The sequence below is a fragment of the Capricornis sumatraensis genome, chromosome 7, assembly GCF_032405125.1.
Source record: "Capricornis sumatraensis isolate serow.1 chromosome 7, serow.2, whole genome shotgun sequence".
NCBI classification, from domain to species: domain Eukaryota; kingdom Metazoa; phylum Chordata; class Mammalia; order Artiodactyla; family Bovidae; genus Capricornis; species Capricornis sumatraensis.
The window spans coordinates 7443212-7466006 of NC_091075.1; the positions used below are offsets into that span (position 1 = coordinate 7443212).

A 22795-nucleotide genomic window follows, 5' to 3' on the forward strand; every position below is an offset into this window, starting at 1 on the left:
ATATTCTTGGGCTCCAAAATCTCTGCGGATGGTGACTGCAGCCATGAAATTAAAAGATGCTTGCTCCGTGGAAGAAAAGCTGTGACAAACCTGACTTCAGTCACTGAGTCATGTACGACTCTTTGCGACCCCATGGACTACAGCATGCCAGACTTCCCTGTCCATCATGAAAATTTGCTCAAACTCATGACTGGTGATGTCATCCCACAATCTCATCCTCTGTTGTCCGCTTCTCCTCCTGCCCTCAATCTTTCCCAGCCTCAGGGTCTTTTCCAATGAGTCAGTTCTTTGCATCACAGGGCCAAAGTATTGGAGTTTCAGCATCAGTCCTTCCAATGAGTATTCAGGACTGATTTCACTTAGGATTGACTGGTTGGATCTCCTTGCAGTCCAAAGGACTCTCAAGAATCTCTAACACCACAGTTCAAAAGCATCAATTCTTTGGTGCTTGGCTTTCTTTGTAGTCCATCTCTCACATCTGTACATGACTACTGGACAAACCATAGCATTGACTGGATGGATCTTCGTTGGCAAAGTAGTGTCTCTGCTTTTTAATAAGCTGTCTGGGTTGGTCATAATGTTCCTTCCAAGGAGCAAGTGTCTTTTAACTTCATGGCTGCAGTCAACATCTACAGTGATTTTGGAGCCCCCAAAATAGTCTGTCACTGTTTCCACTGTTGCCCATTGATTTGCCATGAAGTGATGGGACTGGATGCTATGATCTTAGTTTTCTGAATATTGAGCTTTAAGCCACGTTTTCACTCTACTCTTTCACTTTCATCAGGAGGCTCTTTAGTTCTTCTTCGCTTTCTGCCATAAGGGTGGTGTCATCTGCATATCTGAAGTTATTGATATTTCTCACAGAAATCTTGATTCCAGCTTGTTCTTCATCCAGGCCAACATTTCTCATGATGTACTCTGCATATAAGTTAAATAAGCAGGGTGACATTATACAGCCTTGATGTACTCCTTTTCCTATTTGGAACCATTCTTTTGTTCCATGTCCAGTTCTAACTGTTGCTTCCTGACCTGCATATAGGTTTCTCAGAAGGCAGGTAAGATGGTCTGGCATTCCCATCTCTTTAAGAGTTTTCTGCTGTTTGTTGTGATCCATATAGTCAAAGGCTTTGGCATAGTCAAAAAAGCAGAAGTAGATGTTTTTCTGGAACTCTCTTGCTTTTTTTGGTGATTCAATGAAGGTGGGCAATTTGATCACTGGTTTTTCTGCCTTTTCTAAATCCAGCTTGAACATCTGGAAGTTCATGGTTCACGTATTATTGAAGCCTGGCTTGGAGAATTTTGAGCGTTACTGTCCTAGGTGTGAGATGAGTGCTATTGTGTGGTAATTTGAACATTCTTTGGCATTGCCTTTCTTTGGGATGGGAATTTAAACTGACCTTTTCCAGTCCAGTGGCCACTGCTGAGTTTTCCAAATTTGCTGGCATATTGAGTGCAGCACTTTCACAGCATCATCTTTTAGGATTTGAAATAGCTCAGCTGGAATTCCATCACCTCCATAGCTTCCTAAGGCCCACTTGACTTCGCAGTCCAGGATGTCTGGCTCTAGGTGAGTGATCACACCGTTGTTATTTTCTGTGTCATGAAGATCTGTTTTGTACAGTTCTTCTGTGTATTCTTGCCACTTCTTCATATCTTCTGCTTCTGTTAGGTCCATACCATTTCTGTCCTTTATCGAGCCCATCTTTGCATGAAATGTTCCCTTGGTATCTCTAATTTTCTTGAAGAGATCTCTAGTCTTTTCCAGTCTGTTGTTTTCCTTTATTTCTTTGCATGGATCACTGAGGAAGGTTTTCTTACCTCTGTTCTTTGGAACTCTGCATTCAAATGGGTATATTTTCCCTTTTCTCCTTTGCCTTTCACTTCTCTTCTTTTCTCAGCCATCTTCCTCAGACTATCATTTTGCCTTTTTGCATTTCTTTTCCTTGGGGATGGTCTTGATCCCTGTCTCCTGTACAGGGTCATGAACCTCCATTCATAGTTCATCAGGCACTCTGTCTATCAGATCTAATCCCTTGAATCTATTTGTCACTTCCACGTATAATCATAAGGGATTTGATTTAGGTCATACCTGAATGGTCTAACGGTTTTCCCTACTTTCTTCAATTTAAGTCTGAATTTGCCAATAAGGAGTTCATGATCTGAGCCACAGTCAGCTCCCAGTCTTGTTTCTGCTGACTGTATAGAGCTTCTCCTTCTGCAGCTGCAAAGAATATAACCAGTCTGATTTCAGCAAATATAGCATATTAAAATGGGGGAGACATCACTTTGCTGACAAAGGTCCTCGTAGTCATATCTATGGTTTTTCCAGTATTCATGTACAAATGAGAGTGTTGGACAGTAAAGAAGACAGAGCATCGAATAATTAGTGCTTTCAAACTGTGGTGCTATAGAAGACTCTTGAGAGTCCCTTAGACTGCAAGGAGATCAGACCTGTCGGTCATGGAAGAAATCAACCTTGTCTATTGGAAGAACTGACTCTGTGTCTGAAACTCTAATACTTTCCCCACCTGATGCCAAGAGCTGACTCACTGGAAAAACCTGGATACTGGATAGATTGAGGGCAGGAGGAGAAGAGGGTGACAGAGGAGATGGTTGGATGGCAAAACTGACTCAATGAACACGAGTTTCAGCAAACTCTGGGAAGCCTGGCGTGCTACAGTTCATGGGGTCTCAAGAAGCTGGACACGACTTTGACTGAACAACAACTAGACTAATACTTACTATGTCCTGTCCTATATTACAGTAAGATATAGTATGATCCTTCTTGGAACTTCTTTAATTTGGGACATCAGATTATGAGTTATTATTCTTCATATCAATTTAGTAAGCTATAAACATTTTATAAAATGCTTTACTTAGCATTAAGCATAATTAGTATCATTGTCACTTTAAATCTGTTTTATTAAACTTTTATAGGAGTTTTGAAAATATCTTCGGTTGAGTTTTCTACTATGAATAAGAGAGTCAACACAAAAGTGCTTTCATGTAAATATTGTATTTTATAGTTTTAGAAATATCAAAGTTCAGTTCAGCCCTTAAAAATGTTTCATGTTTTGAAAGCCGTGCACACTCAGTCACGCGGTCGTGTCCGACCCTTTGCGACCCCATGGACTGTAGCCCACTGTCCATCAAATTTTCTAGGCAAGAATACTGGAGTGGGTTGCCATTTCCTTCTCCACGAAAGCCGTGAGGGTTAAGTAACCAATGTATCTTGTAGTAGTTTAACAGCTGCCATCGGAGAAGGCAGTAGCACCCCACTCCAGTACTCTTGCCTGGCAAATCCCATGGACGGAGGAGCCTGGCAGGCGGCAGTCCATGGGGTTGCTAAGAGTGGGACACGATTGAGCGACTGACTGCTCTTTCACTTTTCACTTTCACGCATTGGAGAAGGAAATGGCAACCTACTCCAGTGTTCTTGCCTGGAGAATCCCAGGGATGGGGGAGCCTGGTGGGCTGCTGTCTGTGGGGTTGCACAGAGTTGGACATGACTGAAGTGACTTAGCAGCAGCAGCAACAGCTGCCAGTTTTGTATGGATAAATAATTTAAAATTTGTATATACTAATATAAATAGAACATTGAAAATAAAAATAAACTAAATATGTTTTCATTTATGTATGTCTCAGAAGGCATGTCATGAGTTTGTAGCTTGTTATTATAAAAGATATATGTTAGAGTTTAAGAATATGAATCTGTTCTTATTATCTTTAAACAAATAGTATAGTTCAGTTCAGTCACTCAGTCATGTCCGACTCTTTGCGACCCCATGAATCGCAGCACACCAGGCCTCCCTGTCCATCACCAACTCCCGGAGTTCACTCAGACTCACGTCCATCGAGTCCATGATGCCATCCAGCCATCTCATCCTTGGTCGTCCCCTTTTCCTCCTGCCCCCAATCCCTCCCAGCATCAGAGTCTTTTCCAATGAGTCAACTCTTCGCATGAGGTGGCCAAAGTACTGGAGTTTCAGCTTTAGCATCATTCCTTCCAAAGAACACCGAGGGCTGATCTCCTTCAGAATGGACTGGTTGGATCTCCTTGCAGTCCAAGGGACTATCAAGAGTCTTCTCCAACACCACAGTTCAAAAGTATCAATTTGGCGTTCAGCTTTCTTCACAGTCCAAATCTCCTTTTAAAACCCCAGCACTAATTCCTAAGCAGTTTGTGCTCTTGAGTCTCTGCTCTAGGAAACCATGATTACCTGTTTTTGCTTGTGGGTCTCTCCAATCTTGGTCCTGACGTCCTCCTAAGATGGGGAAGAAGCAGGTATATGGACTATATACTTGAGAAATTTGTCATCAGAAGAAGGAGGATTTAGATGGTTTCAAAGCTTTTAACCTGGGGACCTGACAAGTATAAAGTATTTCCTATAAGTTTTATAGAATCTAAATAACTCTGAAGACCAGGGAAAAACTGAAGATACCCGGTTTTATGAAAGTACACCAGGTTTTTTATACAGGCAGAATTTCCTCAGGGAAATAGGTGAGGTAACAAGAAACTGGGAAAGCTGGGAAGACCCTCCCCAATATTTGAAGTAAGAAAAAGTTTACTGTAGGAGTGTAATGCTCCATTCTTTGATAGAGAAGTGATGGGATAGATTTGTGTTTTTTGAAACCTAGATGGCTCTGTTCTGTTTCTGTGAGGCTCCAACACCCTCGTTGCTTTCTCCTTCACTGAAACGTGTGAGACTTGGCTATATGTGGTGGCTTCTAGCCTTGAAGGCAGATGTACAGGGTCCAAAGAGTCCTATGGTTCCTCAGAAAACAGGGTGGGCTGTAGACAAGTATTCAGAAGGCAAGGACCACACAGTACAGAAGGGAAGCCTTTAGTCTAAGCAATCTTAAAGGGCACAGCAATGAAATTGCTGTGAGGATCTTTGATGGTTGAAGGTGTGCCCTTTAAGATTGCTTAGACTGAAGGCTTCCCTTCTGTACTGTGTGGTCCTTGCCTTCTGAGTACTTGTGTACAGCCCACCCTGTTTTCTGAGGAACCATAGGACTCTTTGGACCCTGTACATCTGCCTTCAAGGTTAGAAGCCACCGCATATAAGCAAGGATCTATGTCAGAGTCCAGTGGAATGACTTCATTCTGCTCTGTCTTGTTTATCTTTTCTCTGCTTTTCCCATTTCTGTTCACTGACTCGCCAAGAATCAGACCTGACAGAAGCAGAAGGCTGGTGGCAGCCTCAGACCGCCGTGTGGTTGGGTATAGAACTGAGCCTCACACTGCAGACAAGGGACCTGTCAGCCTTGCACCAGCTTCTGTTTCCCTTCCCGGTGCTGCATTCTGCGTGTCCCTGTCTTGAGTTCTTCCATGGTCACTTAGGTCAAGGGAGCCGTTTTCCAGTCCTCCTCTCTTTACTCATTGCTGTACCAGTTCAGGGTCTTCTCCCTTGACTTTTACTCTGTAGTGGCCCTTAGATATTCTGCAAGGATAGCCATAATATCTTGGTGTCCTGCAGAATGGCCAGTGCTCGTATGGAGTTTAGTTTTGTGAGCTCTACCTTGAATGAGTTTGAAACAAAACCACGACTTCACCAAGACGAGTTTTCAGTCTTCAGCAAAACAGTAGGATGCTCTTCTTCATTGGGATGATCGACAGTTCTAACATTAGGCTGCTTGCAGCACATTGCTCTTTTTACAGAGTTACGATAACAAACTAAACTTCTTTTCATACTGCCTATCCAGTTTCTCTAATTTAGTATCTGGGAGAGAAAGAGCTGAACTTAGTTGTAACCTTTATTTAGCTGGTTGATTGCTAAAGTTATACCCCTTATATATTTTTTTTTATGAAACTCATAAAAACTAATAAAACTTGAAGATTTTTAGCCTCCTGTCCTGTGGGAGTGTTGTTGTAAGCTACATTCACAGTTTTTAGAATCATATCTTTGTCTTTTGTGGTAATTAATATTTGGATCTTTACTACATATGTTTAAGTTTTAAGTAGTGTTGACTACTGGAAAGGGAATATTTTTAATGGCAAGTTTTTCCATTCCATTTCCATATCCATTCCAAATACGCCAAATTTTGGCATATTTCCAAGTCTAAATTTGTGTATAACAGAGACTTAATATATATTAGGTATAATTTTTTGCAGAGTATAAACTTGTTATGTACTTCAGAAACAGGTCATCTGTTTTACATATTTAAATATCATACAGTTGTACATTTTTTAATGATCATGTTCTACTAGGTAACTTATGTTGATTCAGTTCAGTTCAGTCACTCAGTCGTGTCTGACTCTTTGTGACCCCATGAATCGCAGCACACCAGGCCTCCCTGTCCATCACGAACTCCCAGAGTTTACTCAAACTCATGTCCATCGAGTCGGTGATGCCATCCAGCCATCTCATCCTCTGTCATCCCCTTCTCCTCCTGCCCCCAATCCCTCCCAGCATCAGGGTCTTTTCCAATGAGTCAACTCTTTGCATGAGGTGGCCAAAATATTGGAGTTTCAGCTTTAGCATCAGTCCTTCCAGTGAACACCCAGGACTGATCTCCTTTAGGATGGACTTGTTGGATCTCCTTGCAGCCCAAGGGACTCTCAAGAGTCTTCTCCAGCACCACAGTTCAAAAGCATCAATTCTTTAGTGTTCAGCTTTCTTCACAGTCCAACTCTCACATCCATACATGACCACTGGAAAAACCATAGCCTTGACTAGACGGACCTTTGTTGGCAAAGTAATGTCTCTGCTTTGAACACATGTAAGAATTAAAGATTTTAAAATTAAAAAAAAAAAAAAAAAGAAAAAAAAAAAAAAAAGAATATGCTATCTAGATTGGTCATAGCTTTCCTTCCAAGGAGTAAGCGTCTTTTAATTTCATAGCTGCAGTCACCATCTGCAGTGATTTTGGAGCCCCCCAAAATAAAGTCTGACACTGTTTCCACTGTTTCTCCATCTATTGCATTTTCATTTCTTGTATAGGATAATGTGAACAAATCAGGGCTGAATTATAATGCATAGTTTAGGTATTGTAATGGCAACTGTCCACATATTTATACTTGAGTCCTATACAGTTTTGTGGCTCGGCCAGTTAACTGTTAATTTACCCTTTGGCAGATCCATGAGATATTTGATTGTCAAGAATGTATGAAGAAATTCATTTCAGCTAATCAGCTAAAGCGTCATATGATCACCCACTCAGGTAAAACACATATTTTTCTGTTTATACTGAAATCAGTACAAAAGCTTCACCTTGTCATTTTTAGGAGCTCTGAGAGGAGGGTAATCAGGAGACCTGGCTATTAGTTCTGGCTTGGCCACTGACTGACCACATGATTCTGAACAAGTTATTTAACTTTAACTTCTCTAGACCTTAGTTTATTTCTGAAGCAAATGTGGTTGGACTAAATGAAATAAAAAATCTTCAGATTTATCATTTAATTTGTTATGTACTCCTATGACTGAAGCTGAAGCTCCAATACTTTGTCCACCTAATGCAAAGAGCTGACTCACTCGAAAAGACCCTGATTCTGGGAAAGATTGAAGGCGGGAGGAGAAAGGGATGACAGAGGATGAGATGGTTGGATAGCATCACCAACTCAATGAACATGTGTTTGACCAAGCTCAGGGAGATCGTGAAGGATAAGGAAGTCTGGCCTGCTGCAGTCCATGGGGTCACAAAGAGTCGGACACCGCTGAGCGACTGAACAATAGCAAGAAATCCTCCTTGAGCCTTAGTTTTCGTGTTCTTCATCTGTGTAAAGATATCCTACCTTTCAGAATTGCTATGAATGTTAAATGAGGTCATCTACGTACCCTGCTAGCAGAGTGTCTGACATTTAGCAGGGATTCAATAATCAGAGTCCCAACATTTCTAGATATGTTCACATTGTAACTAAGGTACTAATAAATGTTAATGAGAAATTTACAAATACATTTTGAGAATCTTAAGTTTTCAAAGCTGTAATTTCATTTTAAGCATGTTTGAATGAAAGGTCTGTTATACAGATTTAAAAACATCCAGCTCTGAAAGTAACTTTTGCTTAATGAAGTCTCTGAAGTTTAGAATGTCTTTACTTTGAGGCCACTGAATTCAGAATGTATTTGAATAGCCACTTTATCTGGAGACAGATACAGATATTTTTGGCAAATGAAAATAGAAGATCAAAACCCGGTGGCCTTCAGATATGCTTTGCTTGAAAAATCTAGTTGTCAACATTACAGGGATATTGTATACATATGGATTTTACACAGCAACCTAAGTGTGTCATTCCTGCTGAGATTGGAAGCTTGGCCTCATGGGACCCTTGGCCGTGCAGGAGGCAGGTCTATCCTTTATTTGCATCTCTGTCAGACCACTCGCCCTTCATGTTTGGAGTTGGGACCCTGACTTCAGCTCATACCAGTCAGCAGGGTTTTCATCTAGAAGTAGAATTTCTTCCTTGAATTAAAACTTCATCTTTATACCTAGGCTACTTTATACATTTAGTTGGCAGAATATGTCAGTAAAAGAGCAAGCTCATGTTCTGTGAGTTTTGAGTTGGCTCACATATCTAACCGATTGGGTAATAGACTTTTTTCCAGTTGTTTGAATGATATTTTTGTTGACTTGTCCATAAGAATTAATAATGCAAGGAAGGCTGTTTCCCTTTTTATCCTTTACCTGTATAGATATGAGATTGTCTCCACTCATTTTTTTTTACAGAAAAACGACCCTATAATTGTGAGATTTGTAATAAATCTTTCAAGAGGCTTGACCAAGTGGGTGCCCACAAAGTGATACACAGTGAAGATAAACCTTACAAGTGCAAGCTCTGTGGAAAGGGGTTTGCTCACAGAAATGTTTACAAGAATCACAAGAAGGTAAAAGCTTGTTAATATTGTTATAAATGTATTTGCTGGTTGGCCGATACAATTATCAGTTGTTTATCTTTTAAAGAAGTTTTGAATGTCTGAGACATATCTGAGGTTGTACACATGAAATAATTGGAGAATATCTTGCTTCTGCTTTCTAAACACTCGGGCCATCAACACTGTGGCTTTGTATCGGTCTAAATTCTCTTCTGAGACGATTCTCCTAACAAGCAAAGTGTTATCCAGTGTTTTCCAGCATTGTAATAATTGCAAAATCTTCCCTTCCTTCTTTAAAGTTTGACACTGTTGCTCATATTACCATTTGGAAATCCTCTTTGTCTGTGGTGCCATTTTAGCAACTTTGCTAGGTCTTCTGCCAATTTCTCTGAACCCTTCTTTGGTCTCTGAGTTACCAAGGGATTGTCCTGGATGCTTTGGCTGTAGGCGTATTCCGTGTCCTCTATGTCAAGTACATCTATGAATTATGCCGCAAACTCTGTACTTAAGAATTCAAAATGATTTATTTTGCTACTGTCAAGCTTTAGGCTTGCACTTGTCACTACTTGTTTGATATATAACTGGGCATCTTTTTGACCTAATGAATTTAGCATGCTCCAGATAATGATTTCCCTGGTGCCTCAGTGGTTAAGAATCTGCCTTCAATGCAGGAGACCTGGGTTCAATCCCTGGATTGGGAAGATCCCCTGGAGAAGGAAATGGCAGCCCACTCCAGTATTCTTGTCTGGAAAATTCCTGGAAAGCGGAGCCTAAGCGGGCTGTATTCCATAGGGTTGCAAAGAATCGGACACGACTGAGTGACTAACACACACACAGATAACTTCACTTTTGGAAGTGTCTGTTAATTTCTGTTAATGACAGAAGCATGTATTTATCCCTATCTCTTTATTTAATTTTGACCCTTTATTAGAACTAGTAGCTAATTCTTAAAGATTCTGCCCTCTCCATTGTCTTACCATCTTCACAATCATTGCTTTACCATTTTCACATCCTGGTCATGTCTCATTTTCTTCACTTTCTTGATATTTAATCACTTCTTACTTATTCAGACAACTAGATAAATCATCCCAAATCACAGCTCTGTCATTCTTGTACTCTGAATATTATAAGTAGATTTCCAGCACTTATGTACAGTCTGTCTTTTCCCTGTCACTTGGGATTCTCTGCACCGTGACCCCAGCTTCCTTTTCCAGCTTTTTCTTCTCTTATTTTCTGCTCAAGCCATATCAACTCAGCATGACCTCTCTAGTTTCTCAGCATGATCTCCCTAGCTTCCCTCCTTTGTAGTAAAACTCTCAAGTTATAATCTCGTATTTCCTCTATTGATTTTTGTTTGCATTTCCTACACTTTACCGTTACTCAAGTTCTTGTTTCAGAATGTTTTATCTAATCTATTTTCTGTAGATAGTAAATAATGTTTGAATTGAACTCAGGAAATCTGTGCAAAGATAGTCAACATCTTAGAAATGTGTGTTTAAATTTGTGATGTGATAAACACTTGGTTATTAATTTTGGTTGGCATATTTCATGATGGTATTAAGCAACATACATATATATTTTCAAAGAGCTTCTTACCTTTTTATTTGCAATATTCCATTGTAATTATAGTTATTTTAGTATTTATTTGGACTTTCCAAACATGTAATTTTATCTGTTTCGAAATCACTTAAGTTATGATATCAATTTCAGCTTCAGTCTAAAGAGAAAAAAAGGCAGATTAATGAAAGAATAAATAGGGTTGATTGATGGTGTACCAAATCATCTCTGCCTGATTTCTTGCTGACTGCCCTTACGTTTAACTCAAGCATTGTATGTTCAGAGGCAGGACCACATTCATTACTGCTGGTTTGGAATTACATGCCTATTAAAAACTATCTGGCTAGTTTCCTGCTCAGTCTCTGGAACCCTCTTGTTCCTTTCTTTGATGAATCTGATCTCCCCACATTTACAAGTTTTTCACAGTTTGACTTGTATTATATGCCATATGGGAATTTGGCACAGGATCTTTGTACCATCTCTCATACTTTTAGCCATAAATCATATGGAAGTAGTAATGATGTCTTGGGAAGGATAGAAGCAACGATGCCTATAATTTCCAAAGTGGAAAACACATTCAGTCCTTCTGCTGTGGACAAGGTGCTTCTCACTGTGTTATGATCCTAGCATGTATTTGGTATGTGGACAGTTGTGCTTCTCACCGTGTTGTGATCCTAGCGTGTATTTGGTATGGTTACGTGAAAATGTCTAAAATATTTATCAAAAGTTATGATGAAAGAAGCAAATCAACGTTTTCTTCTATCATTATTCATTAATGATACAAAAATACAGTGTTACAAAAATAAAATGTTACAAAAATAAAAAGTAAAAATAAGCAAGGAAAGCAGAAAAAAAGGTCATTAAAAGAACGATCTTCATCATGTAACATGACCAAAGTTGGTTATTTTAAATGAATTATTCTTTGGGGTTTTGATTATGTAACTTGTGCATTTTTATTGTAGCTATTTGATTTATTTGGTCAATTCTTTTACATATAGATTTGCATGAAAAGGGAATATTTCATTATGATTATGACAATACGGCATGCAGTTTCGAAGGAGTGATTTTTTTTATAAGGGGTGATGAGTGATGGGGAATGTTGGGCATTGAGAGACTGCTTTTTCTGTTTTAAGATAGGTTTTATTTCTTATCAGATTAGCAGTCAACTTTTAAGAGATACACATTTGTTTGTTTGTTTCTGGCTGCACCTTGTCTTTGATGTGGCAGGTGGAACCTTCTGTTCTAGTGCCCTGGTTTCTCTCCAGTTGTGGCAGGGGCTTAATTGCCCTGTGTCATTAGTTTTGCAACCAGGGATTGAACCCATGTCCCTGCGTTGGAAGGCAGACTCTTAACCACTAGACCATCAGGGAAGTTCTGAAGGAGTGATTTCTGTTTCTAAACCTTAGTTACGTGTTCCATCATCTTGGACTTCCCTGATGGCTCAGATGGCAGAAAATCTGCCTATAGAGCAGGAGACCTGGGTTTGATCCCTGGATCGGGAAGATCCCCTGGAGAAGGGAACCACAATCCTCTCCAGTATTCTTGCCTGGAGAATCCCAAGGACAGAAGAGCCTGGCGGGCTACAACTCCATGGAGTCACAAAGAGATGGATACGTCATCTTGCCAGTTATATAAGCTCAGTAGGTCAGAATTAGTTTTTCTTTTCCGTAATCCTCTGTGACAGTCACTTAACCTTATTACAAGGTTAAATGATTTTTTTAGGGTCTACCTAAAATTAAGATTGTTTATCTGGACCCAACTATATTCTGTAACTTTAAAAATCACAATTGGACAGACACCTCAGAACTGCAGGAAACAGAAACTAGTTATTCTTCAACCTCTATTTGTCCCTATCAAAGTTAATGCAAAGCCAAATTGAGAGGCGTGTACAGTGCTCTCCTCCTCCTGTGGTGGATGGCATGTCTAGGTGGCCTGAACCATCTTGATCCTGGAGCTGCTACTACTTGCTTGATGATGGAAATGAGTACGGAGAGGTTTTGTCCTGATTAAGTTCATAAACAAGCTCTTTGGGGGGCAGAGCTGCATCTATTCAGATAAAAGACCTTTGTTCCTGACATTTTACATAACCTTCCAGGGATGAACACTAGAGGCGCACGAAGGATTCTGGTCACAAACCTCTCTGGAAATAATCCCATTGGGCATCTTATATTAATACCTCATCCAGTGATTTCCCAGTTCTGGGCCATGACTGCTTTGTGGGTCTTGAAATAATTTACTGGGTCATCCATAGCCATTACAAAAATAGAATAGAAAATATGAGAATAAGAGTCATTTGGTGGCTCAGACAGTAAAGCGTCTGCCTGCAAAGCGGGAGACCTGGGTTCAATTCCTGGGTCGGGAAGATCCCCTGGAGAAGGAAATGGCAATCCACTCCAGCACTCTTGCCTGGAGAATCACATGGATGGAGGGCCTGATAGGCTACAGTCCATGGGGTTGCAAAGAGTCTGACACGACTGAGCGAGTTCACTTTCACTTTCATTTTCATTTTAATGAAATAATACACAAGTGTGTGAGTAGCTGTATATATGTATATCTTTTTGATATAAAAATTATATTTTTGGTCATAAACAGTTTGAAAAACTCTGCAAGTCTGACTTTGCTCAGGTGATATTTTATTAAACCTTAAAAAAAACAACAAGTCTCTCCATAAAGAAATCATGGAGTCGATTCTAAAACCATAATATGTAGCATAAATTTTACATAATAAAAAAATCTTTGACAGTTAAGGAAGGTGCCAAGTTGTAGATTGAAAGATAGTTGTTCAGTTTTTCCATCACAACCACTTTTTCCTTCAACTTTGCATCAAATTTCTCTTCTTCAAGTGAGCTGTAGGTGAAGTAGCCGGTGGCTCACTTAAGATAGTATATATGTAGAATTACCTGTTTTTGTGATCTAGAAAGCATGTTCACAGTGATGAGACGCTTAAACTAAGGGGCATGTAGGAACTGAATTTGAAAGAGAGAAACAACAGATACAGATGTTTCTCTGAAGCTTGTTTAGCTAATGGCAAATTGCTTACCATATTTAAATTGTTTTTCTTAGATGGATATTGAGATAGCATTGTATAGTTCCCAATGTAAACACCGTATTTCCTATAACTAGACAGTAAACTTTGAAGACACACACTCGACACAGAGCACCTACTGACCTTATTGTGCTTTGAATGTGGCAGACACTTTCTGAATGAATAAAGGTTTGTGAAAAGATTATCCCAAATAAGATTTAATGTTCTTAGTTATAGTAGTTGTGATATGAGAAGTGATTTCTCTAAATCTATATTTGTAATATGTGTTGCATCATTTTTGCCTTTCTGAGCACTCTCTTGACTTTATGAGCATACTAGTGATCAGTGACACACTGAAAAATTACTGCTGTATTCCTTCTGCACTGGCTTTATCAGCCCAAGATATCTAAGAACTCTTCAGACCTTTCGTTTGAAGATAACTGCACTGTTTTAATTTTCTGAACCCTTTTATGGCTCTGAGTTAGATATTTGAAGTGTAGCTCACTTACTGCCAAATCAGTGATGAACCTTTATTCTCTGAGGAGCTTTAATAGAGGAACCTCCCTCCCAACTTGCTTCTACTTCCTCCACTCCCTCAACCCCCAAATATTAACTGAAGAACCATGAGCTGAAGACTGTACCTTGGTACTTGCCGGAACAAAAGCATTACTTGTTGCTCTTCAGAGCTTTCTTCCCCCTGGCTCCTGTAGGCACAAGGCCTTGCCTCCCAAACCTCTAGCCTCTGATTCTTGCCTGTGCCTGAAAGGTTCAGGCCGCCTCCTCACCTCCAGAGCTCACCCTATGTGGAATATCGCCTTTCCTCTCTGCTCTTTACCAGCCTAGCCCAGCCCAGGGTTTTGAGTTCACCTCACTTGACCTGCTTGATTGAGTGCACACCAGTAGCCTTCTTAAAACCACAAAGGGAAATGTTCTATTTTAAAAATTAATTTTGTTTCACTTATTTTCATTTGTAGCAGAAATTGTAGGAAAATAACCCCCAGAGGGCATGCATGAATGCATGGGTGGTCAGGTGCGCAGTTTAGGTGAGAATCCTGCCCACCGCATGTCAGGGAGGGCCTGGAAGGGACTGGGCAGGCTCACCTGATGGCCCTGGCTTTCCCCAAGTATGGTAAAGACCGTACCCTTGTACAAACTATTTGTTCATTATTATGCATCTGCTTCTATATTTAAAGGCCGGTGATCCTTGTACCTGGAGGATATTTTCTAGTCTTGAGTAAAATTTAGTGTTTATCCTCAGCATAAGGCCTTTGACATGCTTTAAGTCACTGTCATGGATTGAAGTAGGGCATATTAGAAATGGGAAGGTGTAAGTTGGAGGTGGTTACGTGACTGAATTGGGAAGGTAGAGAAGAAACTGGGAAAGGTGACCGTTGAAATGAGAAAGATAATAGAATACAGCCTGGAGTGTGAGGTTGGATGCGAAGTTTTCAAATGCAGTAAAAACTACAGAGCACCTCCTTCACCATAGTGAATGGCCAGGAACTTCAACTCTGCACACTGGTGTTTCTGTGTAAGAGGTTGTTCTTTTGGGTGGAGCTTAGAAAAAAAAAAACAAACTGGAAAATTCTTAAAGAGATGGGAATACTACACCACCTTAGCTGCCTCCTGAGAAATCTGTATGCAGGTCAGGAAGCAACAGCTAGAACTGGACATGGAAAAACAGACTGGTTCCAGATAGGAAAAGGAGTATGTCAAGGCTTTATATTGTTACCTTGCTTATTTAACTTATATGCAGAGTACATCATGAGAAGTGCTGGGCTGGGGGAAGCACAATCTGGAATCAAGATTGCCGGGAGAAATATCAATAACCTCAGATATGCAGATGACACCACCCTTATGGCAGAAAGCGAAGAGGAACTAAAGAGCCTCTTGATGAAAGTGAAAGAGGAAAGTGAAAAAGTTGGCTTAAAGCTCAACATTCAGAAAACTAAGATCAGGGCATCCAGTCCCATCTCTTCATGGGAAATAGATGGGGAAACAGTAGAAACAGTGGCTGACTTTACTTTTTTGGGCTCCAAAATCACTGCAGATGGTGATTGCAGCCATGAAATTGAAAGACACTTACACCTTGGAAGGAAAGTTATGACCAACCTAGACAGCATATTGAAAAGCAGAGACATTACTTTGCCAACAAAGGTCTGCCTAGTCAAAGCTTATTGTTTTTACAGTGGTCATGTATGGATGTGAAAGTTGGACTGTGAAGAAAGCTGAGCACCAAAGAATTGATGCTTTTGAACTGTGGTATTGGAGAAGACTCTTGAGAGTCCCTTGGACTGCAAGAAGATCCAACCAGTCCATCCTGAAGGAGATCAGTCCTGGGTGTTCATTGGAGGGACTGATGCTAAAGCTGAAACTCCAATACTTTGGCTACCTCATGCGAAGAGCTGACTCATTGGAAAAGACCCTGATGCTGGGAAAAATTGAGGGCAGGAGGAGAAGGGGATGACAGAGGATGAGATGGATGGATGGCATCACCAACTCTATGGACATGGGTTTGGGTGGACTCCAGGAATTGGTGATGGACAGGGAGGCCTGTGTGCTGCGGTTCATGGGGTCGCAAAGAGTTGGATGCGACTCAGCGACTGAACTGAACTGAAAATCACTGTAGATGGTGACTGCAGCCATGAAATTAAAAGACGCTTGCTCCTTGGAAGAAAAGCTATGACCAACCCAGACAGCATATTAAAAAGCAGAAACATTACTTTGCCAACAAAGGTCCGTCTAGTCAGAGCTATATATTTTCCAGTAGTCATGTATGGATGTGAGAGTTGGACTCTAAAGAAAGCTGAGCACTGAAGAATTGATGATTTTGAACTGTGGTGTTGGAAAAGACTCTTGAAGAGTCCCTTGGACTGCAAGGAGATCCAACCAGTCCATCCTAAAGGAAATTAGTCCTGAATATTCATTGGAAGGTCTGATGCTGAACCTGAAACTCCAGTACTTTGGCCACCTAATGTGAAGAGCTGACTCATTTGAAAAGACTCTGATGATGGGAAAGATTGAAGCTGGGAGAAGAAGGGTCGACGGAAGATGAGATGGTTGGATGGCATCACTGAGTAAACGGACATGAGTTTGAGTAAGCTCGGGGAGTTAGTGATGGACAGGGAAGCCTGGCATGCTGCAGTCCATGGGGTTGCAAAGAGTCAGATACAACTAAGTGACTGAACTGAACTGGAGAAAACACTGCTGCCCATCTGGGAGAAAAGTATATTTAAATGTAAATGGTTTTATGACACAAGTATCATTCAAGACCTTATTCTTTGCCTTAACATTAGACTTGGCGAGTGTTTCGGGTAGATTCATATAAAGCTATTCATTTTTTATGATCATCACTATTTTATATTTCAGTGAACATCCTATTACATAAAACTTGGTCCGTTTTCCAAGAGTATTTATGCAGGTAGATCTTAAGTATGGAGTGTATAGGTCAGATACCAAGTTTACTTTAAATTTTGATCACTCCTGCCTAGCTGTCTTCTGAAAAAGCTCTATTTCACTTAGCAGTGATGAAAGTGCCCTTTATCTGTGCCATCACAATTGTCTATTTTATCAGCCTTTTTTTCGGTCTGAAAATTGACAAGTGATATTTCATCGCATTTTAGCAATACCAGGTGTAATTCTATTCTTTTTAGGTTTGTTTTCCATTTCTTCTGAGAAATGCTGGTAGGTACTCTTTGTCCTTTTTCTGCTGGCCTATTTGGTTGCTTTTCATTGATTTCTAGCAGCCCTATAAAGATGAATATTAGTACTTTGCTGTTTTTGTTTATAATATTTCCCCCCATCTATCAACTTGCATTTTTTGAATAAAGAAGTTTTACATTTTTATATATTCAAGTATAACATGGATTGTGAGTTTTATGACTTCTGAGTATAGCTCCTGAATTTTATGTCTTATTTAGAAAACTTTGCTTTTCCAAGATGATGCAAATATTCACTAATGCATTTAAAAGTTTTGTTTCTTTTTTAATTGGTATTTTAATCCATCAATACTTTATTTTTAGGTATGGTGTTTGAAATATTGCTTCATAACTGAGCTATCATGATGAATGCCTCTCATATAAATTATTTTTGGACTCCATTGTGTCCCATTTAATCTATATTCCCTTACAATATCAGAGTATTATAATAGTTGCAGTTTATAATGTTTTTTAATACCTTTTGAGCAAAGGCTGATTTGTAGTTTCCCTTTTTCAAAATTCTCTTACATGGTGTTTGGGAAAGTTAATGTTAATAAGCAGACATCTTATCACAACTTCCTTTTTATCTTCCTGGAAATCAACATTGTATATTAAAAAACAGCTCCTCGTGACAGAAATTCTTCATATATACTCTTGCTCTTGTGAATTATTTGGTTCAGAAATGTTCAGGGTAGAAAAAGCAGTAAGGGAAAAGAGTTCATTGTCCTCTGTTATTGTTAGATTCTCCATTGCCAGTATATTTCTTACTTTTTCATGTGTTAAAACATTTAATTTCATACAACCTTGAGATCCTTCCTTTATCCCTTCCATTTCTGTTCTGCCTGATATTCTGCCAGGCTTGGGTTGACTTGTTTTCCAGCCCAAAGGATCTATTAGAAGATTAAGTAAAAGAGGATTGAAAAAACAGCTCAGGTTAGCCATAGCAATGGCAACCCGTTCCAGTGTTCTTGCCTGGAAAATCCCATGGACGGAGGAGCCTGGTGGGCTGCAGTCCATGGGGTCGCTAAGAGTCGGGCCCGACTGAGCAACTTCACTTTCACTTTTCACTTTCATGCATTGGAGAAGGAAATGGCAACCCACTCCAGTGTTCTTGCCTGGAGAATCCCAGGAACAGAGAAGCCTGGTGGGCTGCCATCTATGGGGTTGCACAGAGTCGGACATGACTGAAGCGACTTAGCAGCAGCAGCAGCAGCAGCAGCAGCAGCCGCAGCTGCAGCCGCCGCCGCCATAGCCTAGACTTAGTGATGGTTGGTTACACTCAGGAAAAAAATAAGTTTGGAAATAAAGTCTGTGACTCATAGAGCATAGCAAACGGGGAGGGAGATTTAGCATGAGGGTAGGCAGTATAGTTATGTGAACCCTCAATACACAAGGTAATGAATTTTAAGTAATGTAAAAATATTAGTGAGTACCCACTCCTGTACTCTTGCCTGGAAAATCCCATGGATGGAGGAGCCTGGTGGGCTACAGTCCATGGGGTCACTAAGAGTCGGAGACGACTGAGCAGCTTCACTTTGACTTTTCACTTTCATGCATTGGAGAAGGAAATGGCAACCCACTCCAGTATTCTTGCCTGGAGAATCCCAGGAGCCTGGTGGGCTGCCATCTATGGGGTCACACAGAGTCAGACACAACTGAAGCGACTTAGTAGTAGTAGTAGTAGAAGTATAAATTTAGAAGCTAAATGGAAAAGTATCACATTTTTTAAAAAGAGATAGTCTTCTTTCTACTATAGCAATTAGTATTATACTAGAAAATGCCTGAACCAATGAAAACGAGAAATGTACAAATGAGAACTATATGTTGTAATTAAGATATGCTGAAGTATAGTATTCTCAGTAAAAAATAGCCTTTGAACCTAATATCCCATATTGAATGTTTTATATTTAAAGTTAGAAACTCTAATCAGTTTAGAATCAAGCTCTGATCTTTTGACTTAGTTTGCATCTCTGTTATGTTGAAAATAGCTTTGCTTAGTTTTTGTGAAGGTTTCAGTTGAGACTGTGTCCTCTAGTGATGTTGACAGAGAATTGGGTAGTGGTTTAAATATATGTGTGTGTATGTACGCATGCGTGCACACACACACAGAAGCATTTTGCTTTCTATCCCAAGTATTTGGATCCTGTTGTCATCCTATGTTCTCTTTTATCTGTTACTTTCTAGGAATTTGTACTATAAGAAAGCTATTTCCTATAGAAGGACAGGTATTAAATTTTAGAGAGGGTAATTTTTAGATGGGACTGGTGTTGATCCATTGTTATGTATGTGTCTGTTTCTGCTTTAGGAATCTACTCATTTCTCTTTGGATGTCACATAAAGTTCAATGCGTGATTGCCTATTTATCTAGGCATGTTTCCTAGCAAACAAGTTGTCCACCAGAGAAGGCAGTATAGCTGCTGTGATTTCTTAGACATGAGTTATACACACGAGGATACCTGCAGAAAGTTCTGATTCAAAGTTACTGTGATGCATCTAACAGCTGTGTCTTCCTGAGAAAAGCTAAAGATGTCTGTTAGCTGGACAGTTTCTGAAGGACGTGGTTGCTGTCTCCAGATACTCAAAGAGCTTCATTTGGAAGAGAGAATAACTTGTTCTGTATGGTGCTAGCATAGTTGTAGTAAGTAGTGGCTATACAGAAGCAGAACTTTTAAATTGTGGGTCAAACCAGCAAGCCTGAAAAGTCGCATGTTCAACGCCATGTTTGCTAGAGGCATCCTTGGTTAAGAAATATGTAGGGGGGAAGTACCTTGAGTGGGAACCTTAAATTGCTACTCTCCAAGAAAGACTCCATCTGCAAGCCTGGGATCGTTTCCTCTTTTCACGAATTCCCTTTGCCTTAATCAGGGTAGGTAGTTGGCCCTTTGTGTCTGCAGGTTCCACATTGATGGATTGAATCAAACTGCAGTGGAAAGTCTTTGGGAAAAAATTCCAAAGTTTCCAAACAATAGAACTTGAATTTGCTGTGCACTGGCAACTATTTACACTGTGTTGATATTAGGTATTGTAAATAATCTAGTGGTGGTGGGTTAGTCTCTGAGTTGTGTCCAACTTTTGAGACCCCGTGGACTGTAGCTTGCCAGGCCTCTCTGTCCATGGGATTCTCCAGGCAAGAATACTGGAGCGGGTTGCCGTTTCCTTCTTCAGTGGGTCTTCCTGACCCAGGGACCAAACACAGGTCTCCTGCATTACAGGTGGCTTCTTTACCCGCTGAGCCACCAGAGAAGCCCACAGGCAATCCAGAGATGATTTTAAATGTATGAGAGGACGTGCAGTTTGTATGCAAATCCTGTGCCATTTTGTCTAAGGGACCTGTGTATCCGCAGACTTTGGTGTCCTCTCGGGTCCTGGCGCCAGTCCCCTGCAGGTCCGGAGGGAGGGATGTACCATGGACTGTGGGCACCTCCGTAGCTGGTGCCTTGGGCTTATGGCTTTGTACTAATAAGTTGTGGTTTTCCAGCAATGAAAAGGCTGGGCTTGGCTCTTCGAGGCTATCCTATAGGAACATCACCTGAATTTTATATCTAAACTTCTCTGTGTGAAATGAGTTACCTTTTCCTATACTAAGAGACTGATTTCTTCAATATTTCTTCAGGTTCTATTCATTTTTGTGAAGAGGAATTCTTTTAAGGAAGTCAGTTGTTAAGTCTTACAGTAAAAATTTAATCCACAGACATTATAAATAGCCAGATGACATAGGTTTTATGTAGCCTTAGGTTTGTTATGTGACCCAGTGGAACAGCAGTATATTTACGATATGCAGACTTCAGTAATGAGATTTTTTAAAGAATAGTTTTTACACATATACCCCTGGAATATTTTTCCAGTTTTGTTTTATCTCTGGTTGTTTTCTCTGAGTTTGTCATAGTTTTCTTGCTTTGCACATGACTGAAAGAAATGTCATTTCCAGTAATATTGTTAATTCTGGAGCAGTATATATTACTTATAGTGAAAGTTACCATTTTTAAAATTGAATGGGCCTGATAAAAATGTTAATCTGCTTTCCTGAAATTAATGTTTGGTTTGAGTGGCTAGAAATGTGACAATTTGTTAACTGTTTTATAAAATTATGTTATAAAGTTTCTGAAGCATTTTGAGACATTTTATCAAGTGTTATAAATAGTGCAACACATTTTCTTATGTACTTTCTACATCTGCAGCAGTAATCAGACATGGGGCATAAAAGATAAATTTCACCTTACTACTTCATGGAGTAGTTCATTTCTTACATCATCAGATAACGGCTTCTCAGTGACCTGGCATTTAAGAGGAGGATGTTCTGTAACTCAAGGATAATGTGATTAATAAGTTGGTGGAAAGTTTGGCACCCTGTTAGATGAAAAATTGAAGGGTAAGACACCTTTTAAAAAGTTTAATTTTCTTTGGTAATTGTAAATGTTTCTTGGAGACGTCTTCTATCAACAACTTACAGGCATTTCACTACGGCCTCAGTTAAGTGAGACTGAATGCTGAGACTTTCATAAGTTATGCCATCATAGCTTTGTGGTGTTGGGTGCTGGGATTTTTTAACAGAGAGTTTATTCACCAGGCTCTGCACTGACAGCTTACTACTTGAAACATGCTGTTGAGTTGAGGCCAGTATCTAGCCGTTGAGACTCTGGGTCACATAGATCCAAGGCATCATGCTGTCCCCAGTTCTTTCATCATCAAGCAACTGAATTATATCCATAGGTTGTTTTGTCCTTGATTTAGAGGAAGAGAAAGAAAAGGTTGGTGTGGAACATATTTTTAGAAAATTAAATCAACCCTGCTTTCCAGTGGGGATGCTCTAAAAATGAAAGTTTCCTTCTCTTTATGATGACATTATCTACTTATTGTAGAAAAATTAGAACATCAAAGAAAGGTCTGAAGAAGATAGCAAAAATTCTGTCAAATACCACTGTCCACTTTACTATGAAAACCCTCAGAAGTGTTTTGTAAAACATCTTCCTAGACCCTGTTCTCCGTGAGTATGTATGTGCCATAAATAGTATTCTATTAGATAATGCTTTGCATTGTGCTTTTGACAACTCATAATATGTTATGGAAGCTTTTCCATATCAAAGAAAATATTTATGTAATAATCACTAGAATTTAGTTAACTAGGTTTATGTCTATCAGTGGACATTTATGAGTTTTCCTTTTTAAACAAGTGTAAAAATTGTCATATATATATTTATAAAGGGAATTGATTTGTCAAAAGGTATACACACATTTATCATTTTGTAAATAGAGCCACACTGCACTCAGAAAATGTACATTCCCGTCTACCAGATGTGAGATTACTTGGTCTTACCCTTTAGTCAACACCAAATAATGTCTGTTTTCTTCACTTTTGCCAGTCTGATAGACCACAGGTCATATTTCGTTTTAAATTTTTCATTCTCTAACTGCATTCATGGCTTGAAATACTAATACTGTATGTACTATGATATCCCCAAGTTTTATACCCATTGTAATGCAGACGTGAGATATTCAGCTGCCTGTTGACATCTCTTAATAGTCATCTGAAGGTGTCCAGAATCGAACCCCTTATCTTTTACCCAAGCTTGTTCCTTTCTTACTCTTTCATATATTAGTTCATAGAAGTTCATATATAGTTCATATAAGTTATATTAGTTTCATATAAAGTGGACAGTGGTATTTGACAGAATACTACCATTGCTCAGGTCACAATTTTGGAA

General features: G+C 39.7%; 1 protein-coding gene across 3 annotated transcripts in view; it reads left to right on the forward strand.

Moving 5' to 3' along the window:
* Positions 1-22795, forward strand: part of PRDM5 (PR/SET domain 5) — a 262625-nt gene that overhangs the window by 123350 nt on the left and 116480 nt on the right. For all 3 annotated transcript variants that reach the window (XM_068975244.1, XM_068975245.1, XM_068975246.1), the window contains 2 exons: positions 7080-7164; positions 8668-8825. In XM_068975244.1, the coding sequence (XP_068831345.1) occupies positions 7080-7164; positions 8668-8825 (243 nt within the window). The remainder of the gene's footprint in view (positions 1-7079; positions 7165-8667; positions 8826-22795) is intronic.